Raw genomic sequence first — 13,738 nt, 5'->3', positions numbered from 1 at the left:
AGGGAGAAAAGGAAACCCTGCTCTTTTCCAGGCCCGGCTAGTAGAAGCTATTAAGAGGTATACAAATTTGGATCCTGATTCTGTTGAAGGGGCAGCAATACTTAACATGTATTTCATTAATCAGTCTGCCCCAGATATTAGGAGGAAACTGCAGAAATTGGCAATGGGACCCCAAACACCTCAGGTCCAGTTGCTGGAGACGGCCTTTGGAGTCTTCAACGACAGAGACCTAGTTGCAGCAGAGGAAAGAAAACGCAGGGAAAGAGCTAGAGACAGAGAACATGCTCAATTCTTGGCTGCTGCCATGGCCAGGAAGAGACCCAAGGAGCGCCCCTCCAGGGAGCCCCCTTGGAAGCCCATTGGCTTGGGCAGTGGGGAAACCTGCTTTCGATGCCACAAGGAGGGTCACTGGTCTAAGGAGTGCCCCTCTAGGGCGCCCCCCTGGAAGAAGCCTCCAGGATCCAGGCCTCTAGGACCGTGCCCAGCATCTAACCAGGAGGGACATTGGAGGTGTCCCCGAGGCTGGAAAAGTGGTAGAGCCTCCTCCCAGTACCCTGTCCTCCAGTCTTCTCAAGACTCGGAAGGAGGGGAAAGCCTGGGGCTTGGCTGTGATCCCACTTTCTCCACCTCTCTCGCGGAGCCCTGGGCAAAATCGAGGCAGAAGGTAAGGTTACCCACTTTATCACGGCTATGTTCTCTTGCTTTAACTAGTGGCTCTGGCCCCACATGCCCCTTGACCCATCAGGTCGTGGGCATCAAGGATCTATTGTCTGAACACTCCTTCTCTGGCCCTGTCCCCTTGTTGGGAAGGGACCTGATGGTGAAATTGGGAAGCCAATTTTCTCTAGTTAAACCTCATAACTCCCTTTTCCCTCTGTTTCCCAGACCTCCCCATGTTCCCTCAGAGGTGTGGGAGAAGGTTGAGCCAATTGTTTGGGATCAGGGAATTCCTGGGCAAGCTACTTCTGCCACCCCAGCCATAGTTCCCCTCCATAGCCTTCAATATCCAATTAAGCCCAAGGTTTGGGAGGGACTGCAACCATTAATTGGCACTCAAGGCCCTGACTTACTCCCTCTAGAGTGGGGCCCCTAACCAGCACAAGCTTTTGGGACTTTGAAAACTAAACTGACCACCACTCCAGCATTAGCTCTACCCAATCTAGAAAAACCTTTCACTCTCTATGTTGATGAAAGGAGAGGACAGGCCTTGGGAGTCCTAACCCAGGCTTTAGGACCCGACCCCAGACCTGTTGCCTATTTTTCAAAGCAGTTAGACTCTGTGGCTACTGGATGGCCTGCATGCCTCAGGGCCATAGCTGCCACAGCCACTCTAATTGAGGAAGCTTCTAAACCTCTAGCAGACCAGCCCTTAGGAGCTCTGACTCCCCATCAAGTTCAAAGCACCCTGGAAGCAGATGGCCACCAGTGGCTGGCTAACCACAGGCTCACCACATATCAAACCTTGCTCTTAGATACCCCCGACCTAATGTGGATGTGCTACACACTCCTGAACCCCGAAGCAGTGTGGTACACAGAACAAGTGATTAGGGGAGCTAGGTATGAAATAGTCATCTTTAATTCCCACCAGGGATATTGTCCTTTCTCTGTACTCCTGTACTGTCTGTTTTGTTGTTTGCTTAACCTCCTTGCCAGGTTTGTCTCCTCCAGGCTCCAAGCCATCAACTTCGAGATGACTGTGCACCCCTTGAGCTGGACCCATCGAGCCGGGAACAGATCTACACCCCTTGCCAGCAGGAAGCAGTTTCAGAAGCTGAGATCTTCATCCCTGACCCCAAAAGAATTTGGGTCCTATTTGTTTGAGGGGGGAATGATGAGGAAACAGTCTCTGGGAACCCCCTTGAATCTGGAATACAGTCTCTGGGAGCCCCCTTGAACTGTCCTTGAATCTTCCAACTGGATCTGGCCTTCCCCTAAGGCCACAAGCCTCACATTATCATTAGGCCCAAATCTCTACCTAGCCTTGCCCTTTGTTGTGCAGCTACTTCCCACCCTTAATCCCATTACCTCACCTAGCCCTCCTTGGACTTCCCCTCAAGACCTTCCCTAAACCCCTCCTCTGGTCACCCCAGACCACCCCTCAATCCCTCCTACAATCTCTGTGTATATAATCTCCATCTTGCCTCCGTGAAGGTGCTCAGATTCAATCTAATTCAGTAGGTTGAATCTGGCCTGCTTGTGGAAACAGGAGTCACAAGGGGGGAGGGGGGATTTCTTAGGACAGCCCATTATGGTGAATCCCTAATAAACTTTGTCTTTTCCCTTGGCTGAGAAGGCTTGAGTCGAATTCTTTCGGCAGGACCCGGTGCGTCAATATTTTGGGGTGTCGAGCACCCCACAACCTTAAACCTCTTCAATAGCAGACCCAAAGTCGGAGACACTATCTCCATGTGCTCTCCTCAATAACAGAGGAAAATGATCTCAAATGGAAGTGTTTGGGGGTTTCTTTTAACAACCATGTTCATGTAGTTTGCCATAATATAAGAGGACAGCTGGTTGCACCCAAGGTTTCATGCCCATGAATTACATTAGAGATCTATATGCTGTGTATGTGACCTTTGGTTTTCCTTGTATGGTTACTTTCTTGAAAACATCCATTTAGGAGGTATTTGCTGAGTTTAGGTAAGGAAAGTGAAGAGGGAAGTCTGAATACTTTATTTTGCCTCTAGTGATGCTCTAAAGCTCCTAATGTAACTTCCCATCTTTTTACAAAGGTAATATTTTCTTTGCAGCCTTCTTGGAATAATGATAGTCCTGTATATAGTAAACCTGACTAACTATAAGCCATCCCCTCCCTATCCAGCCCAGCCCCCAAACCAGAAGGGTAATTTAAAATTCTAAGGAGAGATAGTATCTCCTTAAGGCATCATTTCCAGAAGGCCTCTTTTAAAATGTAAATATGTTTCCTAGAAAAGGGCAAGAATAGGTTTGTACTCTTTAACATTGAGGATCAGCTCTTCTGGAATTGCTGACACTTCTCAGAAAATGGGGCTATGAAGGAATGGTCCCTAGGGCAGAAGTAAGTACTAAAGACTGAGAGCCTGGAGCACAGCTGAGGTTTGGGAGTGGCCCAGAGATGCTCCATTAGGACTTTGAACTCTAAGGTGGTTCTGGAGATAGGTTATCTACCTTTCCCCTTCTCTGGGATACATCCCTTTCGCTCCATTCACACAGCTAGCTATCTACAACTATCTACAACTTTCTCTCGGATGATTGCAATAGCCTTCTAACTGGCCTCCCTCCTCCAAACTTGAATCTGTTCCTCACTCTGCTGCCAAGGTGACTTGCAGTTCCTCAAACTGTATATTCCATTGCCTTTCTAAACATCTTTGTACTAGCTATCCCTCATGCCAATGCTTTGCGCCATCATGGTCATCTCTTGGTTTCTCTGGCTTCCTTCAGGACTCAGCTCAAACCCCACTTTCTGCGGAAGGCCCTTCCCAGTCTGGTCTTCACCTCCTCCGTTCCCCCACCCCACCACTTCTGGGGTGGGGAACTGCAGCCTCTAGGACACAAGTGGTCCTCTAGTGAAGCCCTTTGACTGAATCCAAATTTCACAGAACAAATTCCCTTACTAAAAGGATTTGTTCTGTAAAACCTGGACTTGGTAAAAAGATGCACCCAAGGACCTAGACATGTGGCCTTGAGGCTGCAGGTTCCCCACCCCTAGTCTAGGCCTGTGTGCCTTCCCCACTCAGATTGCTTTCCATCTATATACTATAAGTATCTTCTATGTACCTAATTACATGTTGTCTCTCCCAGTAGAATGTAAGCTTCTAGAGGGGAATGTGAGAGATTGGTAAAAGGGAAAGTTAGGTTTCCACAGAAGAGTTAATTAAGTGCCACGGAACAATTAATGAAATGTCAGCCTGAACAAAGAAGGAGTAAAAATTAACCAGGATGAGGGTCCCTGGCCAATTGGAATAAAGTTTGTGGTTTTGCAGAAACCACAGATTCAGGATGTTATTTAGGATGTTTGGAAAACTGGTCTAAACTGGCCAGAGATGGTCAGGGTTGAAGAGAAAACTGGGTCAAATGGCTACCAGGCATGCTTAATTGACTAATTGAATATTACCTTACACACCCACAGGGAGGAGTATTCCACCATTTTTAAACATGGGACATATGTTGGGGGTGGGGGCACATACCAAGGAATTGCCTGTGGGGGGTAGGGAAGATTGTAACCCAGAAGAGAGCAGACCCATCTATTCTCTGAGCTGATGGTGCATCAATCTATGTCAGTCTAACAGAATAAAGTTGATCTCACTCCGGTATTCCCCACACCCTCTTCCTAAAGAAGGGTGGAGTCGGCTCCTAGACAAGAATGTTTACCTATACCTTGGGATTCCTCAATAATAAATTGCCCTTGCTACCTGAATTTCAGTGTCAAGTGTATTTCTAACAGGAGGAACTATTTTTGATTTTTTTTGCACCCCTTGCACTTAGCAAAGCTCCTGGATAATAATGAGGCTGAGGAAATGCTTGCTGAGAAGAAGCCTCCCTATCCCCTCAGAAACTCCATGTAACTGTGAGAATTAACTGAGGTAATCTGGCTTTCCTGTGGTTTTATATCTTAATGTACAAAGCTAAAGGCTGAAGCCCCACCCACAAGCCATCCCCTACCCTTTGTTATGTACAGTATCTACAGTTTCTTGCTCATAAAATCACATAATATTAGACAGACCTAAGACAGATCTTAGGCAGAGCTAAGTTGTCTAGACTAGCCCATCATTCTATAAATGAAGATGCTTAGTACTAGAGAAATATACATTATTTCACAAGGTTACTGAAGTAATAAATGAGAGAGAGGGGCCCAGAACCAGCATTTTCTGACTACAAGGTGTTTTCACCAGTGTCAGGCCACAACTTAAAACAGAGGAAATGAAACCTTAAATCAAGTGCTGGCTCTGCCATCAAGTGGCTTTGTGATCTTAGGCAAGTAAGTCATTTAATCTCATGGTCCATCCTACCTTGCTTTCACAAGGTTCTAAATATTCTTTTTTCTCCATTAGGTTATAACCTGGGTAAAATAAGATGGGAGATTTAAAAGATGCTTTTCAATTCAGACCAGTCTCCTAGATTAGAAAGGTAAATGGGCTCTATTTTGCCAAGAATTGCCAACATTCTTTTTTTGTTTTTTTTCCAGGGAAAAACAAGCTCTTCCTAGAGAACTGCGAGTTCAGAGAACTATGTTACTAATTACTCTATGGGAGAGGTAAAGCTAGTTTTGGGGAATAGGACATCAGAGAAAACTGAGGAGAGGAGTATACAAGAAAAGGCAGGCCTCCAAAGGCTTTTTCTTTATTCTACCTTGACATAGGGGTGGGTGGGGGGGGGGGAGAGGGAGTGTGAAGAGAAGTGGGGAGGGGCACAAGAGATCCTTCTTATTTGGTTTTATGCTCTTGAAACAGAGGGTCATGCCAGATTCAGGCCCTTGAAATATAAAAGCATTCAGAAAAGTGAAGCAGTTGTTTTATGTTGGAAGGTTTACAAAAAGGCCACCAATAAGAGCCCCCATCAGTCTCAGCTAAACAATTTAAAAGCCTATAACATAGTTCTATGAGCTAAGGGGAACCAGCCCTGGCAGGTCTTCATATTCTAATGAGATCTCTAAAAGTATGTTATGAAATACCAGCAAGTGACTTCTAATTGTTTCTGAACTATTTCTCAGAATTTTTAAATTCTTATGCTCAAAGTGTTATCATTTTGAATAAAATTTTATTTTCCCATATAATTTTGAAGCTTTTATATTTCATGAAGAAATTAATTATTTTAGGATATTACTTCAGAATCCCAGAGATGGTGGTCAGTCTCCTAAAACGGGAAATCCTTTTGCAATCAGTCAAATCAATTTGCTATAAATGTGCGGGTGGCATTGCTCTTCCCTTGTGACAGTCTATAATGCCTAAAGGATTTAATTGGAATCAGCATTTATTTAATTACATTGAGATTTTCATTTTTTAAGTCAGACTTTAAAGATATAGTTAAGGTCTAGTCAAAATAAAATATATTGGAAAAACTTTTCAACAGTTGGCAAACTTCATAGGCTTTGACTGTTCCTTTATGTAAGAATAATGTCTGTCCAAGGGGGAAATTATGCTATGGCTAACATCATTTTCAGTGGGTAAGTTTTGTCTTCAGAACCACCTACTTCCAAACATGTCATCATCCTTAAACTGAATCCTTTGCCTTCCTTTGCAGAACTCTGTTCTCTCCATAATTCTTCAGCATACTCCTGGTTTCAAAAATTTCCTCTCATACACAATACTAGGAGCACCTCAATTCACATTTAAGGCATTACTAACTAAAGATGTTACCTTTCAAAGATAAATATGCATTAAAAATAATCTTTAAAGGTCAATACTTAACTTTAAGGAATATATAATAGTGATATTCCAATAATGAGCTGGTGGACGTATAGAATAATTTCCTATACGGCCTTCCTTCTTTCAAATCACGCCATGTAGATGAATGTATTCCATTCAAACATCACACAGACCTTGTCCACATAATTGCCAAGTTTTAATGCTGTCTGAGTTGTGAAAACACTCGTGTGTATGAGAGAGAGAGAGAGAGAGAGAGAGAGAGAGAGAACACGCACAAGCATGGTAGAGGAATTATGCAAGTATGTTAGGACTCTGGGAAAAACTAAATTTGATGTTTAAAAATTTCAAAATGACTTTCAGTAAGAATCAAAAGGAAATTTTACTTACTGAGGTTCCATTTTAAGCCAGTTGTGGTGACTTGCTTACAAGGGTGTCCAACAGGAACAAGGCCACACCAATCACCTTCAAGTCCCGTGTCAACATGCAATTTGTGCTTTCCCTACAACAAGAGAAACTGTTTATTAGGCAGTCCTACCAATGGAAGTGAAAGTACTCCCCCAAACAGATCCCAAAATGCTCAAGAAGGCACTGAGGTAGTAGATCCCCAGAGACTCTGGCAAGGATGTTTCTGGGAAAGAGAAGGGTTTCAGTTAAACAATAATTCAATGTTTACTGTAAGAATCATAAGGAAGATTTCTGTTGTCGAAAGGGGGAGCAAGGAATGATAAGCAAATATTAAGTACCTACTATTCGAGGCATTGTGTTCATTTTTTTTTGTTGTTCAGTCATTTTTCAATTGTGTCTGACTCCTCATGACCCCACTTGGGGTTTTATTGGCAAAGATACTGAAGTGGTTGTCCATTTCCTTTTCAAGCTCATTTTACAAATGAGGAAACTGAGGCAAACGGGGTTAAGTGACTTGCCCAGGGTCACACAGCTAATAAGTATTTGAGGCCAGATTTGAACTCAGGAAGATGAGTCTAGCCCTGGCACACTTCCACTGTGCCACCTGGCTGTCTACATGTACTAAATACTTTATAAATGATTTGATCCTCACAATAACCCTTGGAGATAGATGCTATTATTATCCTTGTTTTACAGATGAGGAAACTAAGACAGAAAGCAGTTAAGTGATTTGCCCAAGGTCACAGCTGAACACAAGTCCTTGCACTTCACCCACTGTGCCAACCAACTAGTTCAGCAGAATCCAGTAAACTTTTATTAAGTATCTACTATGTGGCAGATACTAACCTAAGAACTGGGGGTAAAATTATAAAAAAGACAGTCCTTGCCTTCAAGAAGCTTGCAATTTAACACACAAAAGAAGGCAAGAAGTGGGTGGGGGAGATTGTTTTCCATGGAGTTGGAACAAGGCAGAGCAGCAGATGCAGAGGGGAGTGAGCCCAAAAGGCCAATTTTTGCGCTCTATAAAGGATGGCACTGGAAAGAGGCTCTATCCTTCACCTCTCCATTCAAAAGAGAAAAGAAGTGGAGAAGGTAGTGAAGGTCAAGGTTTTAGTGGTCAAAGAGGTAGAATGTGAAAAGGACGATATCTCAGTTAAACTTAACAAGCAAACACTGAATCTACCATGTACAGAGTACTACTACTAAGTTTAGAAAGTCTACTTGCTCTTCCTTAGCATACAACACTTCATCTCATTTACATGCCTTTGCTGAGTTGGTTTCCCATTCTTGGAATGCATTTCCTCTTCTCACCTATGTCTATCAGGACCCTTAACTTTGTAGAAAGCTGAGTTCTGTTGCCACTTCCCAGAGAAGGCCTTTTCTAATTCTTCCTTCTCCACTCATTCTCTAGTGGATAACGTTAGCTATTCCCTAAAATTATTTGCCAAGTATATGTTATATTCTGTAAGTCACAGAAAAGTTCCAGAGTTCAGGGGCTGTTTTTTGTCTTTGTATCCTGTGTGCATAGCATAATGACGTATATTAAAAAAAAATTCCAAACTAGATTTGGTGAACAAAACAATATGTAAGAGAATGTTAATAAAATTGATGACATTTTTGATGCAAAGAAAAAAAAAAGATCCTGACAGACTAGAACACAGACAATCCAATGAAAAGATATTTAATTGGGATGAGCCTGAAATTTTTACATCTGAATTAAAAAAAAATCAACTTCACAAATAACCAGATTGGGGGGACATATGGGGTAGCAAAATAATAGTTAATCTAATAAAGTTATGGGTCTAATTTTAGTGAATTGTAAATTCAGTGAATAAATCATGTAATGTGGCAGTGAAAAGATTGAGTGTATTCATATAGACAGTATTAAAAAAAAAAAGCTGTGTCCTTCCCAATATAGAATGGGGTGTGACAGTCCCACTGTACTCATTGCCTTTGAGAGAACATCCAGAGTACATGTTTAGTTCTAAGCATCACATTTAGGAAGGGCGTTGGTAAACTCCAGAGAGGTAGGATAGTGTGATGGATAGAAAGCCGGCCTTGAAGCCAGGATGACCTGAGTTGAAGACCTGCCTTTGATGCATCTTGACTGTGTGACCCTGAATAGGTCCTTTGGCTCAAAGTCTCAGTGCTCTAGGAAGCTAAGACTATAAGTTACTGAGGAGGTATTGACCTGCATTGGCAGGGTGAGTTGGAAAAATGTCTCCAGAGGATTTGTAAACAGGACAATGCCTCGAGATCCTTCCATATTATGATCTGCTGAAGGAGCTGAGAGTGTTTCGTTTAAAGAAGAGAAGACTCAGTGAACAGGTTGTCTTTAAATACCAGAGGGGTTCTTATGTGGAAGAGTAATTAGACTTGGAATGAGGGACACTGAAGGGAAGTTATAGAGGCTTGATGACTTGAATTGAGGAAAAAAACCAAACTTACTAACAATCATTAGAAAGTAGATTAGATCCTTGGGTGATAAGTTCTATGGAAGGCTGAATGGCCAATTATTTGATATGTCACAGGGGGTTTTCAGTCATGTACCTAATAGACTAAAGTAGCCACTGAGGTCCTTTGTGACTGAGATTCTGTCGTTCAGTGTGTCATCCCTTCCTCTTCATCAAATATATTCTTATTTCAATTGTATCTTTTCTTCCCTGTATACTGGAATGTTGAGTCCCTATCCTAATATGGTTAGTTGCTGACATCTGCACTGTAAAAATGACCCAAGGTTAGTTGAAATATAAGGCATGCAGACCAATAAAAGTCAATACTATACTATCTAACCATTTTCTCCTCCCACAGAAAATACTTTCTAATTTTCTTTACATGTTCAATTAGGAAAGATCAAATGTAGTCTATACACAGGAGTTAACCAGAGAATTGCAATGGAAAAAGCAATCTGAAGAGAGAATTAAGTAGACATTAATCTCACATTATTTTAAAAGATATGATTATAAAATTGATCATTTCTGATTTGGGACAATACTTGTTTTTCTAAAAAAAAAGAGAATAAGATTTGTAAGGAAATAATAATAAAAAAATTATTTAATCCCCATTTCAGTTTAGAGTTCTACAAGCTGAAAGTTCAAGAGTAAAGGTTTAAAAAAACGTATTAAATATAATTAGTGATTGGTTTAATGGGTTTTCCCCTTAAGCTTATACTCCTTCCTTCCCTCCTTTCTTTTTCTTCACTCCCTCATTCTTTTGTTCTTTCTTCTTCCTTCCTCCCTTCATCTTTTCACTGACTTTTTTCTTTTAAATTATCCAGGATAACATTCTATACATCCCAACATTAACAAATTTCTTAAGCGGATGCTTGAGTCTGCTTTGAGGAAAGTCTGGTTGCGAAAAGAAAGAAATCATTGGTTTTGAGGCCAGTCTTTATAAAGGAAGACTCCATTTGTTACCAGTCCCTTCTCCATCACTATCCCAAAGGATATGGAAATAGGGAAGAATATTCTTTTATTCATTTTCCTCCCTGAAACCTTTTTTTATCTTTAACCCTACAGGAAGCCAATATGAAATCACAGAGCTAGTTAAACCAAATCCTAACATTCTGTATATCTCCAGTTGGTTCTGTGGTGCTATGAGGCTGAAATGAGGCTAGCATCACCATCAATGAATATTTATTGAGTGCTCACAGTGTGGTACCTGTTATATTAAAAATACAAGAGACAGCCTCTGTCCTTCTTAAGTGTTGATACTGGAAGTACTTACATAATACATGAAACAAGGATGGTGGATTTAGGAGCTAGTTATTTTTTTATTTTGATTAAATAACTATTTCCTGATCATTAGTTATCAGCTCTAAATACTTTCTCCCTCCTGGTACTGTTATTTATAAGCCACTCCCCTCCTGGCCAAAATGTAAGCTTTCTGACTCCTTTTGCTGTTACATAAAAGCACCCAGTGTAAAACCTTATACAGAATACGTACTTTAATTTAATTTTGTTGGATTGAATTGAAATGTTAGCACAGCAAACAGCAGGATAAGCTGTCTTCACACGATCCTCACCATGGAGCAATTGAAACCATATCCACCACACACGTCATGGTACAGCTGACTTCCTATCTCTTCTCAGTTCAAAGGACTCATGAATAAATTTGCATGGAAGAACAGAATATAAGGCAATGGATCTTGGAAGTATGCTCATGTGCTGGTGTCCTGTAACCTTCAAATCCCTCTTTGATCAAGAGGCTAGGCTACTGGTAACTTAGCCTATTGAATTCTGTACCAAGCAAAAACTCAGTGAAGTGTCACATGGATGAAAATGATTTATGACCATGTGATGCAGGGAATTCACTACTTGGAACGTTTTAGGATCCCATCTCCTTTTGTCCCGGCATATGAATTTGTGTGATGCTCTCAGTACATGGGTACTCCCATTAGATTGTATTTATCTAGTTAGCTGGAAGAACCAGTTGGATAAATAAGGAGGACAAACAATGATGAGATTAGATTAAGCCAACTGAGGCTTTTCTTTGAGAATATGCCTCAATAGCCTCAGGTGACGTCATATAGGGAAGAATGTGATACTCAAAATGAAATATCTTTTTTCCTCTTTCTCATAAAATTGATTTAGTCTAAAGAAAGCAGTCCGAAGAAAGTGTACTAGTAAAAAGAAAACAGAATTATATTTACTGGTAGTTTTTATGTAACTATTTTGATATTCTAAATGCTACAGAATTTAAATAAGGGATTACAACTCTACTGATATATACAGACAGTGCAGACCAGGGCTGTCCAATCTTAGGTTTTTTTTTGAAACAACAGACAATATATTTTGATTTGCCATTTTCGTGAGAGCTCTGCTGTACCTTGGCTTTACTAAAGCATTTATGTAAATTTTTATGCTTGTAGGCAGGCCACATAAATCGCACTGAGGGCATTATGGACCAAGGTCAGTATGCATGCATATGCATGGTGAGTGCATATATGGTGGTGGTATGTGGGCAAAGAGTTGTGTGGATGTGTGTGGCCTTATAGACTTACCGTCCATAAATATATAAGGACTAAAACTATAGTATCAAGCAACTAAATTTTTTCAGAAGTCATTTTATCAGTTAATAGCATTTTTCAGGTTATGGGTTGGTATTAATACCTATGACAGAAAACAATAATGAGGGTACATATGGGAGTAACCCAAACACCAGTAAGATATGGAAAATGAAACACTACCAGTGAGGAAAGAGGAATATGAGAAAGGTAAGTAGTAGGGAGGCTTGAAAATTTAGGTTTGGAAAAGCTTAGGAGGCTACAGGTTGAAAGCTGTTCAAAAGGTTTTTCTGTTGTTAAGTTGCATCCAATTCTCTGTGACCCCATTTGGGCAAGGATACTGGAGTAGTTTGCCATTTCCTTCTCTAGCTCATTTTACATGTGAGGAAATTGAGGCAACAAGGGTTAAGTGACTTGCCCTGGGTCACACAGCTCATAAGCGTCTGAGGCCAGATTTCAACTCTCTACTGCACCACTTAGCTGGACCCCCACTTCTAATTTGACCTTATTAGGTACTTTGGTGCCGAAAAGGTTTCTCAAAGACCTTTGAAATACTTGTCACAGGATTCAGCATAAGATTCCAATATAGAAGGACCCTGAAGAAATCATCTAGTCAAACCCTGTCATTTTAGTTTATTTTTACTAAATCTTGTTGTTCCAAATAACAAAAATTGATGTTCCCTGCTACCAACCCTCAAGAAGGGTGTGTGTGTGTGTGTGAAGAAAAACAAACCCCTGCAATAAATACTCATAGTAAAGCAAAACAAATTCCTGCACCGCAACCCCCAAAGAGGGTTCTTATGATATGCTCTAAGTCCATTACTTTGCTTTTCAGAAGATATGCAGCATCTTTGGTGGCACAATGGAGAGAGTACCCTACCTGAACTCAGGAGGACCTGAGTTCAAATCCAGCCTCAGACATTTATTAGCTAAACGACCCTGGGCAAGTCACTTAATCCTGTTTGCCTTAGTTTCCTCATTTGTAAAATAAGCTGAAGAAGGAAATGGCAAATCACTCCAGTATCTTTGCCCCCAAAAAAACCAAAAAACCTGAAACGGGGCCATGAAAACTCTCTTTTTATTCATGGTGCCAAAAAAAAGTACCTTAGGATTTAATAAAATAAATCAACCAAAATAATCTTTTACTCTGTTAATTGAGTTGATCTGAAATATCAGTTAAGGCTTGTCTTTAAAATTTTTTTTTCAAAACTTTCTCCTGTTTTCTTAACACCTCCTATTTTTGTGACACTGCTTTTTACAATGCTCTAGCTAATTTCCTTTAAGAATTTTTACCAAAATTAGGAAGGATTTTTTTTTCAGTTAATGGGGATCAGAGATGTAAGAGAAGACTTTTCTTTTTGATAAAAAATGCATGGAAAGTCCTCAGCAAAGTGTTATTATGTTAAGAAATAACTGTTAGAAATAACTAGCTGGTACAGCAGGCAGAACATTGAGCCTGAACTAAGGAACAACTGAGTTTGAATCCAGCCTCAGACATTTATTAGCTGTGTGACCCTAGGCAAAACAATCTGTCTGCCTCAGTTTCCACAACTATACCTACTTCCCAGGGTTGCTGGGATGATCAAATAAAATCATATTTATAAGGCACTTAGCACAATACCTAGAACATTGCAGGCACTATGTAAGTGTCATTATTTTATTATTTTTATATATTATTTATATTTATAGATTATATTCACTTTATTATTATACCACTGTTATTCAATTATTTAAATTTTCAATGATTTAAAAGACATAATATTAAGTAACCTTTCCTTTAAGTCTTTTGGTAAAACCATTCTGCTCCCCATTATTGTAAGAATCATCAGATTCTGTGATTTGGGAGCTAGCTTAGTTACAGGTAGCTCTTGGCCTATATTCAACCAAAAGTGTTCTGTCTTTCTCTAAAATCTTCTGCTGAGCCAGATAATGATGATTTGAGTCTTCAAGGATTTTTATCCTTCTGTAAAAGCGTCTCTCAAAG

The 13,738-nt window shown here is 40.5% G+C and overlaps 1 protein-coding gene across 1 annotated transcript in view; it reads right to left on the bottom strand.

The window, feature by feature from the left end:
- The window catches only part of LOC118850966 (thiamin pyrophosphokinase 1-like), a 329,782-nt gene that overhangs the window by 118,831 nt on the left and 197,213 nt on the right, over nt 1-13,738 (bottom strand). The window contains exon 6 of the mRNA XM_036760571.1: nt 6,732-6,843. Coding sequence (XP_036616466.1) covers nt 6,732-6,843 — 112 coding nt within the window. The remainder of the gene's footprint in view (nt 1-6,731; nt 6,844-13,738) is intronic.

Source organism: Trichosurus vulpecula, chromosome 5, assembly GCF_011100635.1.
Source record: "Trichosurus vulpecula isolate mTriVul1 chromosome 5, mTriVul1.pri, whole genome shotgun sequence".
Taxonomy (NCBI): domain Eukaryota; kingdom Metazoa; phylum Chordata; class Mammalia; order Diprotodontia; family Phalangeridae; genus Trichosurus; species Trichosurus vulpecula.
The sequence above is the reverse complement of the archived record's forward strand: the minus strand, read 5'-3'. Positions and strand labels throughout refer to the sequence as shown.